The sequence below is a fragment of the Herpailurus yagouaroundi genome, unplaced genomic scaffold (genome assembly GCF_014898765.1).
Source record: "Herpailurus yagouaroundi ecotype Mexico unplaced genomic scaffold, PumYag 198, whole genome shotgun sequence".
In the NCBI taxonomy this organism is placed as follows: domain Eukaryota; kingdom Metazoa; phylum Chordata; class Mammalia; order Carnivora; family Felidae; genus Herpailurus; species Herpailurus yagouaroundi.
The window spans coordinates 29,667,308-29,686,497 of NW_024412429.1; the positions used below are offsets into that span (position 1 = coordinate 29,667,308).

Consider the following 19,190-nt stretch of genomic DNA (forward strand, 5'->3'; position numbering starts at 1 on the left):
TGCATCAGCCTTATGGGTGGGTGTTTCTATTAACTTCATTTCATATTTGAAGAAAAGTACAGACATGTTAACTAGCCAGAATCACAGAGCGTCTCAGTGGCAGAAGCTGGACTCCAACCCCGGTGCTATCAACTGAGGCACATGCTCTTAGCCACTAGCCTGATGGGAGGGAACAGAGAGGTAACTGACTCACCCTTGCTTGTCCAAGGTAGTCTTCATCCAGCAGGTGGAGAGGGGCTTGTGGTATAATTCCACGAAGCAGCCTTGATGCATGGAAGTATCTTTGAAAGCTTAACAGTCGTTTCACCTTTTTCTTGGTGCCAATTTCCCCTGAGTGTGTTGTATCTGTGGAAAGTAATCAAATACAGAAGTTATATATTTAATAAACCCTATTTTCTCCACTATGTAAAAATACAATGCATTATAAAGGAGATAAATTGAAAAGATTAATACAGTCTATTAATTCTACATCTGAAGTTCTTCTAGAACGAAAATGAACTTTCTTATATATTACATTCATTAAAATGTCCAGACATTTCTGAATGTAATTTTGGAAGACATGAAATATATACATTAAAAACACCATTTTCTTATTAATGACACTGGTATGCTTTGTAAGTGAAATCCACATTCTTTTGCATATGCGTTTGAAAGGAGTAGTTATGCTTTTTCTGTGATATTGAAGCCAAGTCTCAAAAATTTAGACCAGGTTCTCATCCTACACTCTCTGAATTAAATACACTAGCTTATACACGAGGAAAATGTTTCCTAATGTCCCAGAACATCAGTGGCAAAGGAATCAATACTCTCCATTCAAAAGGGACCTAGATTTCCCTGACGAGAAGCAGAGAGCATGTCTACTTTGTAATGGAGTATATTCTCTTTCACTAGTGGCCATGAAAGCCTGATCCTGTCAGTAGAGATATTTTAATACTCATGTGACATGGGCCTTTCAAAACTTGACTACTGACATTGTGGTGACCGTCTAGAAATACTCCAAGCACATTATCTGAATGCCTGTCAAGGTATGTCTTATCTCAGCTGAAATTCTATGAGTCACTCCGGGTTCACATGAGACATCTTCTGCCCAATTTGAATCTGAAGTCAATTGAACACTCTAGGGGTGCCTGGGTGGCTCAGTCGGTTAAGCGGCCGACTTCGGCTCAGGTCACGATCTCGTGGTCCGTGAGTTCGAGCCCCGCGTCCGGCTCTGTGCTGACGGCTCAGAGCCTGGAGCCTGTTTCAGATTCTGTGGCTCCCTCTCTCTGGCCCTACCCCCGTTCATGCTGTGTCTCTCTCTGTCTCAAAAATAAATAAACGTTAAAAAAAATAAAAAAAAAATTGAACACTCTAGTAGAAAAACGTACAGTTCATATATAAAGAAATTTTGGATTCTTTGATGCTTCCTCCGTCTCCCCTTCTCCTTTAGGAAACTCAGAATCACAATGGATAGAGAAACAGTGGGCAATGTGGCCTTCCCCAATGGTAGACACCTACCAAAATCAGTTTGTTCCTTAGGTTCCGTTATGCATGCAAAGGCTTAATTCAGGCCAGGCAAAACCTGCTGTTCTCTGGAAATGCTGTTTGGCTGAAATTCTTTCTATTTTTAAAAAAAATATTTATTTTGGGGAGAGTGCAAGCTGGGGAGGGGTAGAGAGAGGGAGACAAAGGATCTGAAGAAGGCTCTGCTGTTATGAGGCCATTGGAATGATCCAGGCAAGAGATGATGGCAAGAGATTATGGGCAGGGGCGAGACCAGTGAAGGAACCAGAAGTAGAGGGAGGGATCCAGAGTATACTTTGGGTACCTCCAATTTTTGCCCTGAATAACTGGGAGAATGGAGCTGCCATCCCCTGAGACGGGAGAGCTGCAGGTAGAGCAGTTGTACAGGGGATTTCAGTTTTGCATGTGCTGAATTTGGATGTCTCCTGGAAATTCAGGTGGAGATGTCAGGTAGAAATAAGTAGCTATAAAACCCAGAGCTTGGGGGAGAAGACTGGGTTAGAGATACAAATCCGAGAGTTGTCAGATGAGATTAACTAAGGAGTGAGCATGCATACAGATGAGAAAAGCATCAGAGTCTGAGTTCCGCAGTATTTCAACTTTGAAAGGATATAGAGAAGAACAGAGAAAAATCAAAAGGACTAAGAAGGACTATCCGGTGGGTATGGGGGGAAAAAAAAACCCAAACGATCATTTCTCAGAAGCCTTGTGAAGACAATATTGCAAGGAGGAAGATGTCCTCAGTATCAAATGCTGCTAACAGATCAAGTACAATGCAGACTGAAAATTGACCACGGGTGTATAAATTTGTGAAAATGAGCTGAACTATGCACTTAATAGAGCACATTTTATCCAACCTAGAAACAACAACACCCTAGTCACACGTCTAGCTTCCAGATTTTGGTTTTAAAAGTCAATTTCTCACTAAAAGGAGCCAGACCACCTTGAGGAAATGGTCGACTCTAGGACCGGGGCAGCAAAGTATAGGAAGGACTGTAAATTCTTATAATGCCAGAAGATAAGGGAGAGGTTGATAAATGATGAGATCATTTAAACATGACAGAGGAGATGACCTGAAGGGGGTCCCTGTGAACAAATAGGGGAAACTTTGAGCATCAACATAAATAGTGGAAGAGCTGGTTATAAACCACTGATTGAAAGAAGAACCCACGAGTTCATACTGATGGGTAAGCAACTAAGTAAGTAAATACATGAGAAGGGAAAGCTCCTCCTTGCAGAGAGTGTGAGCCACTAGAGTCAGAAAATTGCCATTTTGCAGCTTTTATGGTGATAATTGCTTCATGCCCAAATCATCAGTGGACACTAAAATTATTCGGTGAAAGTTTAAAGAGCAGCAGGGTAATTTATAGTATCAAAGGATCTCCTTACGGATTTACTAATTGGAAAGGAACATATGCGTAGCTTTTTAGTGGAGGAGGCGCTATCTTCCCTAAGTAGTCAAAGTTCACACCACCAATAATGGGAGAAGGTGACATTACATGCCTCCTGGGGTGATGCACTGAGGACGCAACATTGCCAATGCTCTGTTCCTGCTCCAAATGCACAGTCAACCGCGGCCCCCCCCCCCCGAAGGAGGGAACATCAGAAAAACCTAAGTTGAAAGACACTCTAAAAAATAATCAGCCTGTGCTCTTAACAAATGCTGATGTTGTGAAAGTCAAAGATAGCCTCTGGTATTGTTTTAGGATAACGGATACCAGATATCGTGCTCTAAGTGCATTTGCATGACTGAATGGCATCCTGGACCAGAGCAAGTTTTCCAAAAATGACTTTATTAGAATAATTTGTGAAGTTTGGATATGATATAGTCATAGTCTATCTACAAATTTCTTGAATTTGATCACTGAGCTGTGGTTACGCAAAAGAATGCCTTTTTTCTATGAAAAGAAATGCTGAAATATTTAGGGATAAAGAGGCATGATGTGCACAACAAATTCTCAAAGGGTTATGAAAAAATATACAGCAAAGACAAATAGGCCAAAATAATAATTGGTGCATCTGGGTAAAGGGTATATGAATGTTATCCTATCCTTGAAAATTTTCTGTAAATTTGAAGGCATTTTATATATAAAGAAGAGAGAATGAGAAGAGAAATCTCAGGCAATGCTATCAAGTGTAGACAGCCCAAGGAGTTTTGCTACACGGCGGAGGGAAGAATTGTGATGGTTCTATGTAGAATTATATAGAATGAAAGCAAGTATGTCAATAAGTAAATGAAATGAGTTATTCCTGTTATGTATAAATCTAAAAGGAAAAAGCCATACAATGATCTAGTTGTTTTTAGCATTCTATGAAAATTCCCCCCTTCTAAGATACTAAAAGAAAATCTCCTATGTGGCTGAGAGCATTTACATAATGGCACCAGAAGTAAACAAGGTAAGCCTGAATGATGGAAATATGCCACAAACATAGCAAATTCAAATTATGGATTACAGTTGACTCTTGAACAATGTGGGAACTGAAGAGGGCCCATTCACTGTGCAGTTGAAAATCCGCATATAACTTTGGACACCTCAAAAACATAACTGCTAATAGCCTGCAGTTGACTGGAAGTCTTACTGATAACATAAACAGTTGATTAACACATATTTTGTACATTACATGTGTTATATACTATATTCTTATAATAAAGTAAACCAGAGAAAATGTTATTAAGAAAATCATAGGGAAGAGACAATAATACATTTACAGTACTGTACTGTATTTACTGAGAAAAATCTTTGTTAGGGAACTCACACAGTTCAAGCTCATGTTTTTCAAGTATCAACTGTATTCCTTTGTAAACGTCCATTCAGCTTTCTAAATGGTGTGACACTTTAAACAGATTCATAGGTAAGATAATGACACTTAAGTTACATATAGTAAATACAGATGATAGGAAATAATGGTTTGTATTCATTGCAGTTACCATGTTGACAAAAATACTGCTAATCTAATGATGCTATCAAGTGTTAACTTAGATCCATTTTGCCCTTAAGCCAAAGAACATGGCAAGATTCCCTTCTTCCCTGCTTATTTTTTTTTACCTTGTAGTCAAACGGATAGTAGTCCACCAGCATGCCAGAATGTAGGTCTCTTTCGATCTTTATTTAAATTTTTGATATTTTTTGGCCTTAACTATTATTTAGAAAATACTGCTTTAAAATAGGATATACCTTGATTACTGAGCTATTTGGCATCCTTTCTAATTTGGAGTAGGAAGTAAGTACCCCACTGCCCAAGTTCTTACCCTGTCTTACATCTTTGGTGCACACGCTCAGATAATGTAAAACATGCTCAATATTAAAATAAATCTAGACAATAAAACCCTCTCATGGTTAATTTTTTGTGGTAGCCTGTAGGTTAAAAAAAGGTAGCATACAATGTTATTCACAGTGAGGATTTTCAAAGTTTTGGAACAAATTGGTTATCATGAGGTATATTCTTTATTTGCGGTTTCGAACTTCCTGAGATTGGCAGGTAGCGATCTACCCTGCTGCACTATTAACTGGTGGCCATTTTTTTCTAAATTACCAATCAAGCCATGATCATGCCATTCAGCACTTCTATTTGGGTTATTCTTTACCAGGTAAGAAAATATTTCAGAATTGATTTCAGGTAGCCACTTATGAAAACAATGGGGTTTATTTGAAGACATACATGAAGCTAAATGAAAAAATCCACAAGCTAGCTCTCTAAAAAGGAGAACATTCAATAATGCAAGAAAGATAAATTTATTTAAAACAGCATTAATAACTTATTTGTTAACTGTAATTTAGGGAGCACTTTGTGCTCTGTGAGATAATGACAAATTAGGATATAAACTGAAGGTGCGGTTGGGAGAAAAAAATCCATATAAGAAACAACACATGAATAGATTGCCATGCTGTATGCTTGCCCCAGGCACTGCTTTTTGAAGTGTTCAAATGTATTATACAATTATTGAATAACATCGGATACACTGATTTCCAAAAGACTCTCAGTGAATAACCAGTGTATTGACTTTGGTAATTAGGGGTATAGTGATATGCATATCTGGGTAGAAGTTTAAATGATTAAGCTTCATTTTACAGATAGTTCAGCTGAATTCAACTCGTGAAAATCTGGAGAGTCTTAGCGATGTGCCTAATAACAACTTGCTGTTTATTTAATATCTTTATATAATTTAAAAAGTCATTATTTAAAGGCATTCACAGTTATTGTAATGGTGCTTTTTGCTTGGATTTTGTCGTTTTATGGGCTATTGGTCCCCGAATTTTCATTTGGAACAGTTAAAATGGTGCTCCAGAATAGTTTCACTGCCTCATCTATGTGTGCATTGACCTGGACTGTGAAATTCATTTTTTGCTCACTTGTTCATTTATAAATTTCACAAATATGTACATATTAACACATCTCTGCACAATTTAGACACTAATTTAAGGTTACGAAGTTTATATTGGCACTGCTGATATGGTAGTTTTTAAATTTCACAAGTTGGGGTTGGCTTAAATACAAAAAATGTTAATAAAAATTATTTTCATTTTGAGTACCTTCTTCATGGCATATTCTCTTTATAGGGGCTGATAAATTTTGGTACAAGGAGAAACCTTAAGCCCAGAATAAATATCTAGGATAAGAAAATCTATAAGCGTACTTACTGTTTCTGTCAACGTATAAGTCTTGCTTATACAGAAGCAAGGTCTGTATCAACTGTTTCCTGAATCTGAATAGTTAGTAACTGATGCAGAAATAAAGCAGGTGCTATAAGAACAAAGAATGACTTTATATTTAAGTGAGCAGAATTCGCCTCAAGCAAACATGGAGACCCAACTCCCATAAACTTAATACTTTCAGAGCACTAATGCACCTGAATCTTTTAAATAATGTGTTATTAATAAATGCCCTACTCTGATAATTATTGTACTCATTATAATACCTATATTATACGACGATGATGATGATGATAATAATAATAATAATAATGAAAGTCTTTGCTGGGTTAGTGGCTATTCATAGGCTTTGTTATTCTTCTTTTATAGGATTTTTAACATGTCTTGCACTATAGAGTTATTAGTATAAATAACTTATTAGCCCCCAAGAGCATAAATCATCTCATCAAACTTTGCAATTGTAGTGTTAAGTCCTGACAGCTTTTAAAATTTTGTTTTGGTAATGCCAGTGCCTGACTTAAACGTTGCTCCCAGGGCCATTCGCTTCAAAGGGGCATCCACTTCAAAGAAGGCTCTTCTAAATAAACACATTGTCAGCCACAGGACTAAACAAAGAGCCAGATCACCTCCCTTCCACTGAGGCTCCCTTGTTTTAGAGATCTTGGTTGATTTCGATAACTAACCATGTGGGCCACTTATTTTTTCTCTTCCTGTGCTTTAAATTCCCCACTCTTACCTTTTAAATTCACCAATAAAGAGTTGAGTCTGCAAAACCCTAGGTCACCACCCCTGACCCCAATAAAGAACACTAGCCCGTGCTCACACACTCTCTCTTTCTACCCATGACTTTGCTGTGTGACCCCACATGTGCTGTGTAATTTCCAGGTCCTGTAAGTAATAAACCTTTATTTTTTCAAAGTTTCTTGATGGTTACTACTCAAGGGTATTTTGCAACCATAAGAACCACAAGCGTTGGTCCAGCCACAACATTAGCTATTGATAGGCGGAGACTGGCACACAACAGTAAACCCTTGTATTTAGTGCATAATCTTGTACATAATGGAAACTCTATGCACAATTTGTTGATTTAATTTGAACTAATTATCTCAGTTTACAGAAATATCATCATCAAATGCCTCTTTTAAATAATAAGCTAGTTTAAAAAGTGCAAGATGAAGGGGCGCCTGGGTGGCTCAGTCGGTTAAGTGTCCGACTTCAGCTCAGGTCACGATCTCGCGGTCCCCGAGTTCGAGCCCCGCATCGGGCTCTGGGCTGATGGCTCAGAGCCTGAAGCTTGCTTCCGATTCTGTGTCTCCCTCTTTCTCTGACCCTCCCCCGTTCATGCTGTGTCTCTCTCTGTCTCAAAAATAAATAAACGTTAAAAAAAAAATTAAAAAAAAAACAAGTTAAAAAAATAAATAAAAAGTGCAAGATGCTAGAACTTATAGGTTAGTTTTGAAATCATATTCTCAAACCCTTAAGGAGTTCCAGGGCCCAGGTCCTTCCCCTACCACTGTTTCTGTGATCGGCTCCCACTGTAACCCTCAACTGTGCCCTGTATGATTGCAAATTCACTTTTATTTACACACCTGATGCTCTAATAAGGCTGTACTGGTCTTGGAGGCTACATTCCTGCTTGTTTCCTTTGAATTTCCACAATATCCTGCAAGTTATAGGTGTTAAATACATGACGAGCAGATTAAGTGACTTTCCTGTGTCCGTGCTCCAGTTTCAAGTTCAAGAATAGTAAGTCTTGGAGAAATCGGGTTGAAATTCAAGTTTTAAATATGTAGGTTTTAAAAAGATGAGAAAAAGTTAATTCACTCGATTTCAGGTGCCTTGGAGCACAAATAAGCAGATTTGTAGCATAGCTCTTTATCTCTTGCTACCAATTCTTCTAGTTCAGGGTTCAGGATCCCTGCAAAGTTGGAAACTAGAAGAGTTGTCCAGAATGGCAATTTTCTTGAAAAACATAGGGTTTAAGAGCGAAACAACTTTTTCTAAGATGCACTTGCCCTGCAGATACAATTTTAAGTAAACTACTTTAAAAGGTGAAAACATTTTAAAGATGCTGTATATAAAAAATAATATCGATGATTTCTAAAAGGTACAATGTGGGCTTGTAGTCTTGATGAGGTGCTAAAGACATCAGCCTCTGAATAAGACTAGTGCTCCTCTCAACATACTAAATACTTCGATTCATTTTCATGTGCTTTCAGCAAATTTCATACTTCAGACTTGGCTGTAATGACATCAGTACTCAAATTCCACCCTTCAGAGTTTAGCATCTCTAGATATTAAAGTCTGCGTTTAGTCATGAAAGAACTAACTGCCAAAAAGCCTTGTAAAATATGTTACGATCTCCATCCCAGTCTTTCAAAAATCACCAGTGCTCATAAGTGGCCATATTTGTTTATTTCTTCCTGTATATATATTTCCAGCACTTAGAAAATGGTGGGGAGGACTGATGACAACCAAGGATATTATTTGACCTGTAGCATCAAATGTGGAGACTGTGTACACATGGAGGGACATATTTTTAAGACACAGTCATTATAAATGACCTTTGAAGTCCTGAACAGTTGGATTGAGATAAAATACAAATGAAATTCCTTAACATCTAGGGCACTTTCTAGCCTTAGCCTTAAATAGAAAAGGAGGAAAATCAGTGGTGATACCAAAAAGCTAATAAACAAAAATACATATAACATCAACGACAACAATAACAAAACACTGGGGGAAGAAAAGGAAAGAAAGAGAAAGAAAATAAACTCAAACAAAGTACACCATCACTTGAAAATGTAACTTGAAGTTGGGAAATCAATTTGACTTAAAAGCAGCTATTTTAAGTTCTTTAAAATCAGCTCTTGAATAGAGATGTATTAAAGTCCCATGTCATTAGCTCTTCTGTGTACAACAAATACTCACGACTCCTTGATGGCTGTCACTAGAAGAAGAGCTTTGTGTCAACACTGCCACAGAGTGGGAGGAGGAGGCGGAAGAGGAAAGTCTTTAAGACAGGGTAAATTGTTTCTCTAGCTCTACTTTATTTTTTTTTAATTTTTTAAAATGCTTTTTTAAATTTATTTTTTGAGACAGAGACAGAGCATGAGCAGGGGAGGGGCAGAAAGAGAGGGAGACACAGAATCCGAAGCAGGCTTCAGGCTCCGAGCTGTCAGCACAGAGCCTGACGCGGGGCTTGAACCCATGGTCTGTGAGATCATGACCTGAGCTGAAGCTGGACGCTCAACCTACTGAGCCACCCAGGCGCCCCTCTCTAGTTCTACTTTTTAACATGTTTATTTTTCTTTTCTTTTTTAAAAAAATGTTTATTTATTTATTTTGAGAGAGAAAGAGTGCAAGTGGGGGAGGGGCAGAGAGAGAGAGGGAGAGAAAGAATCCCCAGCAGGCTCTGCTCTGTCAGCAAAGATCCCAAAGTGGGGCTTGATCTCATGATCTGGGATCATGACCTCAGCCCAAATCAAGAATCTGTTGCTCAACCGACTGAGCCACCCAGGCACCCCTAACATATTTATTTTTTTCAATTGCCATTTCTCTTTCATGTTCTTGGCAGTGAAGAGGGTACCAGCATACCAGATAGGAGTCATAGAAGACAATGACCCCCTTCTCCTGTTCCCTGTCCCCACACCTGCTGCATCGGCACCAGGAAGTAAGCTCAGAAAGTATTCATGAAGGTCATATGCTTGTCCTCAGCCACACAACACACTGGTTTTTGGCAAAATGTGCTGTTTTCAACCCGGTGCTTTGTCCACCATACAATCCATTCCAACCTAAGGATTATGGATCTCTAACTTCCTGGGTTCAGGAATGAATGGAAAGCTACTACTTCCTTTTTGTAAAGGAGGGGAAAAGGCCTTTAAAATAAACTCAAGATTCTTTGGGCAATAGAGAGGGTTTTCAAAATCCCAGTTTGAATGAAATTTGAATGAATTAGTAAGGAGCAGATCAAATTTCCTCAATCCTAAAGAAGAAATACACTCCAGGCACAATGCGGTTTTATTGAACCCTTGGCTTCTCAGAGTTTGAAATGTTTAGCAGATCCTGAGTTTTGAGGGCAATGGTTTGTGGTGAGCAAATTGAGGTGACCAAACTGCAGTTGATTCTAAGTCTCCAGAGGTTAAAAATTGCTGCATTAATTTCCTGATTCTCAGCACATATTTAAAATAAATGTGGTCTTTTATCTGGAGATAGATATTTGAATTGTTCCATTTCACTACGAAAATTCCAGATGTGTGTTGTAATGTGTATTGGCTCCTCTGCTTTCACTTGGTCTGCTACTTCTTCACTCGCCTGTCCCAGGATATTGGGCAAACCTTCTGATCGCCCCCAGATGTCCCCTCCAATCTACCTCACCTGCCACTGACAGATTTATTCCTCAAGCACAATCCCGACTGTGTCAGCCCTCTGCTCCAAATTCTTCAGTGGCTCCCCAATGTCTACTTAGGTAAGTTCATATTATTTATTCTGGTATTCACGGCTCTCCAAACGTGATGCCAACTTATTTTTCCATTTTTGTCTCCTGCCAGACCCCTTGCAGATAAATAGGTCTCTGTTCTTGCTGTTTCCCACCTCCTACCAGGTCCCCTATGGTTTTCTGCTTCTGTACTGATTCCCACATTCCTTTTCCATTGAGTTTTATCTTTACCTGTTGAAATGCCATGCACACTACAACAGCCCACCTCAAATATTTCCTCCTCACTTCCCAGTCAGAGACCTTCAGGTCCTTCTGGGAGTCCTCCTAATGCATTGCAATTGATATGGTAGTAACAGGCGTTCTTAGCTCTCTGACGAGGCAGCAGGTGCTGTGCTCACTATTGTAAGCCCCGTCAGGATATGGCCACGTCTTAAATAGTGTGTGGACTGGCTAAAAAGGTGCTATTGAATGAAGAAATGAAAGGATGAGGTGATTGTTGATTGAGGTGCAAGATTTTTATTTTTCCCGTCATTACTGTAGCCCATTACCTTGCTTCCAAATAGGTGCTACCATGGGATTGTAGGATTGAATGAATTATCCAGAAGAGGAAAGATTCATTCATCTAACAACAGATAACAAAGGTGATCCTCTGTGCAGAAGAACTTGAACGTCTAGCTCTTTTCTCAATTTGTTGGATTTTCTGTGATGATTATAAGCACATCTTGAGAATGGTGGTAGGTTAGTGCTGAGTTTATCCATTGGTAGAGGCCTGGATAAGAACATGTATCTTGAAAAATGTCCAGAAAATGATCCTTTATAGTTTATTCTTTGGAAACTAAGTGCATCTTAAGTGAATTCCTTTTCTTTTATAGGCTACAAAGGCTACTTGAAAGATATTTTACCTGAGTGAAAACTTTGATTTAATGGATTGAATCAAGTGGGTATTAGAAGTGGTTGGAGTATAACTCTATAAATGTAAATACCCACCCTAGTGCAGTAGGGAACTTGAGATATTTATCTGTGCATTGAGATTTTTGTCTTGTGGCCTATGGCTCTCTATGGCTTAGGTGTGGCACCTTAGGTGCATTCACATCTACAACTCTTGGTGTAGGGCACTCTTAAGCAACAAGCTTCCATTAAGACTTATACCATTAACGGGCCATGGGAGGCCATATATTATCACATGGAGCTAGATCAGAGAGAAGAAAGAGTCGATTTAGACGACTACTAATGCATGGATACCCAAATGATTCCCAAAGATATAATGGATGTACTTAATCTAGAACAAATGCAACTGGCCTCTTATCCCATGTGTTGTATCCATAGCAAGAACAAGAGGGCTTGGGGCTAGGAATGATGGAAGTAGGAAATAGTGAGTACGTACTAAGTCATATACATTTGTCTTCCTATTAATTTTCATAAAAGTGGGTATTGTGAAGTTGATGGTAATGAGTATATTTTATAGATGAAGCCATGTATCTGGCAAGGTTTAGTAATTTATCCAAAGTCACACACCTGATAAGTAGCAGAGCAGGGATTGGGACCCAGCTATATCTGACCTTGAAGATGATGCTATAGAGTTCCTTATATTTTATTCTTTACAGGAAAGGACAAAAAGTAGGAGACATGTGAGGTCTAGCATAGGGCCCTATTTCCCTAGGGTATGGTCATACATCAATACCCAGATTCCTCTCCTTTAAAAAAGTATAGTAAGGGGCACCTGGGTGGCTCAGTCGGTTGAGCGTCTGACTTTGGCTCAGGTCATGATCTCACAGTTTATGAGTTTGAGCCCCGTGTCAGGCTCTGTGCTGACAGCTCGGAGCCTGAAGCCTGCTTCGGATTCTGTGTCTCCCTCTCTCTCTGCTTCTCCCCTGCTCATGCTCTGTCTCCCTCTGTCTCTCAATAATAAATAAATGTTAAAAAAATTAAAAAAAGTATAGTAAAACAAAAATAATAAAAGGGAATGTCAATATAATTCACAAATACAAGTGTTTTAAAACCAATCAAGATTTAGAAGTTGAAGATTAAAATCGATATCATTGAATAAGAATGTCACAGCGAGAAATATAGAAAGGCAACTTATAAAACAACTACAGGACAACCAGAGAAATAGCTTCATAGCAAAATTTGGAAGCGATTCTATGTATGTAACTTTCTTGTTTCTCGCAGTAAACATACAAATGGAATATTAGGAGGTGAATAATAAATCACTTGTGAGCTTTAAAATTGAAAACACATGTATTACTGACACTGACTTAACGTGATTTGATTATTATGTTGTTACACAAAGAAATTTGCAAGCCTGGGTTAGTGCCTCAAGCTTTGGAAAAGACAAACATTTTTGTTGTGGACGCAGAAGAGAGCTGAAGTTTCTGGGGAAGGGAAAGAGTGGGAGGTACTTGGGCAAACAAGCTGCTGAAAATAAAATCGTGACAGGATGCACACAGGCCTCTAGTTTAACCATTTTGGAGCAAAGCCTTAAAGTCACCTAAGGTTTTACCTGAAGGGCATCTGTTGACTGAGACGTGTTCTGAGAGCCTGATCTTACTTATTCAACGTGGCTCATGGGCACTTTCTTTTCTCCCCCCTTCCTTCCCTCCAGGAAATATATATGTCCTTGATGTGTTTCCTAACTATTTCTAATTACATTTACAATGTGAAATAACATTCAACTCAGGAACAGATATTTAATAAACATACACTACTCTTTGGTAGCTGACAAGGAATTAAATAGAAGCCCTTTAATCATGAATTGGCAACTTGTCTTGCTGGGTCTCAGTGCTTAAGCAGTGTGGTAAACACTGATTTAGGCTCCACCTACAAATATTTATCAAGCATCTTCTTTGTGCTAGGTAGTTGAATATACAACATTTTTAAGACAGTGTTTCTGACCTCAAAAGGAAGGTGGTAGTATAGACGCTTGATTGACTTCGCTACTTTCATTTCTATTTCAGCTGTGATGGGCAAGGGATATTTTATGTATGAAAATGCCTAGAAATTATCATACAAAGTGGAAAATATGATCCAGAGGAAGAAAATCCAGTGGGTTCCATTCTCAAAAACATGATGATTTACTTGCCCCTGGTCCTTTTTGGAGTCAAATAACCCCCAAGGGGTAGAGGCAAGGTGGCTCCTGGTATGTACGTAGGGGATGTGGCACGGTGGAGAGGCTTGGAGGACAGGACAGGAGAAGAAGAATGAAGAGAGAGATAAGAAAGAGAAGAGGCATACAAGCACCCATTGGAAGCGGTCTCTATATACCAGTGAAAGCCAATCTGAGACAAAATGCAAGGAAGTTTTTGCACTGCCCTCTGAATCCCACATGTGTTTGAGTGAGGTTGTATTCTTTCTGGTAATGGACAGGGTTCTGCATGCCCTTCCAGATGAGGTGAAGCCTAACTGCAGGTGTAGAGTGGTTGGTCTAAAATATGTTCCTATTTTTAGGGCTACAGAGACAATAGAGCTCTAAACTCTAAAAACAAGCATATAAAAACCCTGTATTGGTAAAAAAAAAAATTAATACACGCAAAACCTACTAAAGTTGTAGACAGTCCTGCTCAAGTAGGAGTTGTGGGGATGAAAAGGCAGGGAGCAAGGGCAGTGTGGCATAGAAATACACCAAGAGGAGTATGAAGTGTTTGTACTGAGGTTTCTTTTGCCCGAGATCATTAGCACTGGATTGTTCAGAGTGAAGAGTATAATTGCTGTGTCTGAAGGAGGCAGTATGGAGGAAGAGTTGGTAGAGATTTGGCAGCTATAAGACTTGTGGAATGACCAAAGAGAAGAACTATCCTCCATTGTTTCAATAGCTCACCCTTCCCTTCCCTTCCCTTCCCTTCCCTTCCCTTCCCTTCCAAATGATCTAAATGCACATCAGCCAGAAAACAGGTAAACAAATCAGGGTAAATTCTCACAATGGAATACTAGTCAATGGTAAAAAAGAATGAATTACTGACAAGCAATGTGGATACATCTCAAAAATATTATGAAGTAACTAGATTCAAAAGAACACATACTATATGATCACATTTGTATTAATTTTTAGAATCAGAACTAATCTACAGAATGGTAACCATAAAACTCAGAAAACTGAGTGCTGTGGGAACAGGGGAAGACTGGAATGGGTAAGAGGAAACTTTCTGAGAGGATGGAAATTGGCTTTATCTTTATAATGGCGGTGGTTACACAAGTACATACATTTCTCCTAACACTTGTGCATTTCACTGTATGTAAATTTCATCTTTACTTACAGACTCCAACCAACATTGTTCATCTTCATATAGCAACACTCTTCCATATGCTCTTCTGCAATCCAAACCCATGAGTCCATCCAGACTCTCCAAAAGCTCTCCCTCCTCCAGAAATCATGTCTTGATAGTGCAGCCTTTCCTCTCCCCTCTCCTCTCCTTCCCTCCCTTCCCTTCTCTTCCTTTGCCTTCTCTTTTCCTCTCATTCTTCCCTACTTCCTTCCTTTCCTTCTTCAAATATTAACTAAATGTTTACTTTGGTCCAGACACTGGGCAGGGCTGGTGGTGAAACATGAGGCGGACACACCTTCTTCTCCTAGAGATTTCCTTGTCCAGAGGGGAGATTACTACTGTTCCTCCATGGCAGCAATAGCTGAAAACAGTGATCCTGGGTTTGGGGGTGGGGTGGGGTGGGGTGGATATCTGCACTCTCTTGGGACCTCCAGCTGCCCTTCCAGTAGGCAGGTAGTGTGGCTGGATAACTAAGCAGTGCCCTCATAGTTTCTGGACCTCCAGGAGTAGCAATGACTCCTGGTAGAGATGCCATTTTCCCTGGGTTCTCTTGCATCTTCACTTAGGTACACCATATTTAGCACCGTCCTACTGCTCCACCTGAAGGTTCAGCCAGTAGGGTTGTCTAGCTAGGTAGAGCCAGCACACTATAAGTGGATGGAATAAAAAAGTGTAATTCCAAGGAAAAATCCCTTGGCTTTCAGTGAGATCACCAGGTTCAAGTCTTGGTTCTTCCACTCACCAGTCTTGGGGAAAAGAATTGGAATTTACCTAGACTGTGCATGCTCAAAAAGACTGGTGGAATATGTAAGGACAGCCCCAGTCAGAAGGCAAATATCGTCTGGAAAGAGTTAACCCATCAATGAATAAGTTAGCTTGAATTAGTTTGCAGGTAGGTAGGTAATATCAGATAGATTCTGATGGAAGAAGGCAGAAGTCAGTCTAAAGCTTGGGGCTCTATATCATAAGGAAAGTCATGGGGGAGGCTCTGCTCTGGAAACAGCTGGAAGGGGGGGGTGGAGTGGCAGAGAGAGGAGAAAGAAGGTAGTTGGGAGGAAAGTCTGTTCCCTGTGTTTCCCAGTAGTTGCTGATGTTTTGTGCTGGGTTCCCATAACTACCCCACCCCCAATTTATATTCAGCAAAACAGTTATTCACGCATCTCAGAATTGTCATAGTTATTTTGTACCCACTAAACTGTTAGTTCCTTGAGGACAGGGGCTATGCTTATGTACTTTTTAATCCCCAGCACTTAGCACAACGGAATGAGTAAAAGAAGGTGTAAAAGTCAAAGAAAAACTTCATTGACTTGGTAATTTTGCCCAGAGGTCCCAGTTCTTCTCTGAACAAAATAGTTTGAGCTAATAATACCTATCATTGTTCCGGGTTTATAAGTAGAGAAACAGAGTAACAAAAGGTTAAGGAACTTGGTAGAAAAAAACTTAAGAAGTAGAACAGGCATCAAAAGAGTTCCCACGCCTCTCATTAACTGATATTGTTTCTTTGTCACATGCAGTAGAATTAATTAAAAAAAAAAATCAGGTTCTATCTTGAGCTGTTTAAACTTTCCATCTTTGCAAATAAAGCTCAGTTATTTCCAACAGTCAGCTTTCTGGTAGGAATTCAGGGGACGGATATCAAGTCATTACTTTGGTAACTCGGATAGGGCAGATTTGATTCAGATGTACGTGCTAAAGCCGGCTTTCTGAATGAATGGGAATCAGTCTTTTTCTCAAAATGCCAGGCCTTATCTCTTGGTAAAAAGCAAAATCTGCCCAGCTTCTTCAGTGTCCTAGAGAACATCCCTCTCAGTAATGACAAGTCCTAGTCTGCCCTCTTGATGACCTGTTTGGGTTGACAGATTTCACACTGTTTAAGAATGGAGTGAGGAGAGTGCTGTTTGGAGACTCTCCAGAACTATTCTTCAAAGTGTCAGAAACATCACAACAGGGCGTAAAGTTCAGAAGTTCAGTAAGTTTAAGGTCTTTCACCCTGGAAAGTTTTCATTATTTTTTTTTCCTCTTTCTTGTACACTCCAGTGAATGCTGCAGTTGCAAATTTCTTAGCATGACTTGGTCAAAACCCACTCAAAATTATGCCAAGAATCTGCCTGGAAAGCCATGCTGTCAACATTTGCAGCCCTGGGAGGCTTAGATAATTCAAGAAGTATCTGATTTTCAGTAACCAGATTTCTAGTTATACTGAATTTCAGATTCTTTCAGAAGCCTCAACTCTGAAATATTTTTCCTTAAAAGCAACCAAAGCTTCCGAAATTTGCTTTAAGAGAACTTATTCTCTGGCTGTGGTACCCATTCTGTAAGGCATGTAGTGAACTGTTTAACAAGAATGTAATAAATATGTTTCCAACTAAAAAAAAAACAAACAAAAAACAAAAACAAAACTTATTCCTTAGCAGCTTTAAGTCAAAGAGAAATTTTACAGTTAACAAGCTATAAACAATAAAACTTCAGTAATAATAATAAAATAGATATTATCATAATAGCTGTTGAAGCCATAAAGCTAATCTTTTAAGATACTTTAGAACCAAAAGCTGTCCCTGATAAATAAAAAGCCCAAAGTAGATTACTAACTACACGTTAGTTAGTGACGAGGAGCTTAAGAAACAACCCCAAGAGTGTTGTTGGATTTAAGAGATCAGTGTGGGAGGCATTTGGGCAATGATGGGGGTGGCAGTTTTGATTGTCACAGTGATGGAAAGGGCCCTCATGGACAGTGGAAGGGAGCCAGGGACGCTAGATGTCTCGAAGTGTGGAGACAGTTCCACACATCAGTTGTCCTGTATCTCATTCAACTTCTAAGTGGCTGTGCGGGTGTTCGTGTAGGCGGAAAGCCTCTATATCATGATCAGAACCTGGAACCTGACCTGTTCCCCCACTTCACATACAAGCGCACAGTTTATATTGTCCCTTTTCAGGAATGCAAGCACTATGCGAATTAAGGGAGGGATGTCATTTTGGCCGGAGGGGTTGTGGACAGGATTTCCCAAGAGTGGTTCTTGGTCTTAGGAAACCACCAGAGGTAAGACTGCTTATGATACCAGATTGCCTTACCACTGTGACACCCCTGTGTCAATCTGCACTCGCAGCTGTCACACTCACTGTGACTCAGCATGGAGGTGCAGTATGTGACTGCATCCTTTTGCCGGCTGGGCTGAGTATGCCCTGGCATTTACACATTGAAATCTTGTAATGTATGTGTAATGATCAAAGTATGCAGAATGTATAAAGAAGATGTGCCATATATATATACATACATATACATATACATATATATATATGATCACTCAGCCATAAAAAATAACGAAATCTTGCTATTTGCAATGATGGGAATGGAGCTAGAGAGTATCATGGTAAGCAAAATAAGTCAGAGAAAGACAAACACTATATGATTTCACTCATATGTGGAATTTAAGAGACAAAACAGATGAATATAAGGGGAAAGAAAAAAAAAAAAGAGAGGGAGGCAAACCATAAAAGAGACTCTAAACTCTAGAGAACAAACTGAGGGTTGTTGGAGGGGAGAGGTAGGAGGGGGGAAGGGCTAAATGGGTCATGGGAATTAAGGAAGTCACTTGCTGGGATGAGCGCTGGGTGTTATATGTACGTGATGAATCACTGCGTTCTACTCCTGAAACCAATATTACATTGTATGCTAGCTAACTTTAATTTAAAAAAATAATAAAAGAAGATGAACAATTGAAGTCACAGATTGCTTTTCTTGTATTTCCGCTTTATAATACAGGTAGGACCTTAGGTTGACTTTTTCTTTTTTTTTTTGAACTTAGTGAATATGTAGGCTATGGATAGTCTTTCAGGATAGTAAAAGCAAATATAAAATATTTGCTACAAAAAGGAGACATTGGATTTGAGAGGGTTAAAAGCTAGATAAAAACTTAGCTGATCAAGGTGGTAAAATAACAGATTCCTGTCAGTAGCATAGGGAGATAGTACAAGAACACAGAATTTGCTATCTGTGCTTTAATACTCCAAGCAAGAGAGAATTCCGGAAGATGGTGGCGTAGGAGGACGCTGGGCTCACCGCGCGTCCTGCTGATCACTTAGATTCCACCTACACCTGCCTAAATAACCCAGAAAACCGCCAGAGGATTAGCAGAACGGAGTCGCCGGAGCCAAGCGCAGACAAGAGGCCCACGGAAGAGGGTAGGAAGGGCGGCGAGGCGGTGCGCGCTCCACGGACTGGCGGGAGGGAGCCGGGGTGGAGGGGTGGCTCGCCGGCCAAGCAGAGCCCCGAGTCTGGCTTGCAAAAAGCGGAGGGGCCTGACGGACTGTGTTCCGACAGCAAGCGCGACTTAGCGTCTGGGA

General features: G+C 39.7%; 1 protein-coding gene across 3 annotated transcripts in view; it reads right to left on the reverse strand.

Moving 5' to 3' along the window:
* Nucleotides 1-19,190, reverse strand: part of PDE7B (phosphodiesterase 7B) — a 320,081-nt gene that overhangs the window by 41,072 nt on the left and 259,819 nt on the right. For all 3 annotated transcript variants that reach the window (XM_040449102.1, XM_040449103.1, XM_040449104.1), the window contains one exon: nt 194-345. In XM_040449102.1, coding sequence (XP_040305036.1) covers nt 194-345 — 152 coding nt within the window. The remainder of the gene's footprint in view (nt 1-193; nt 346-19,190) is intronic.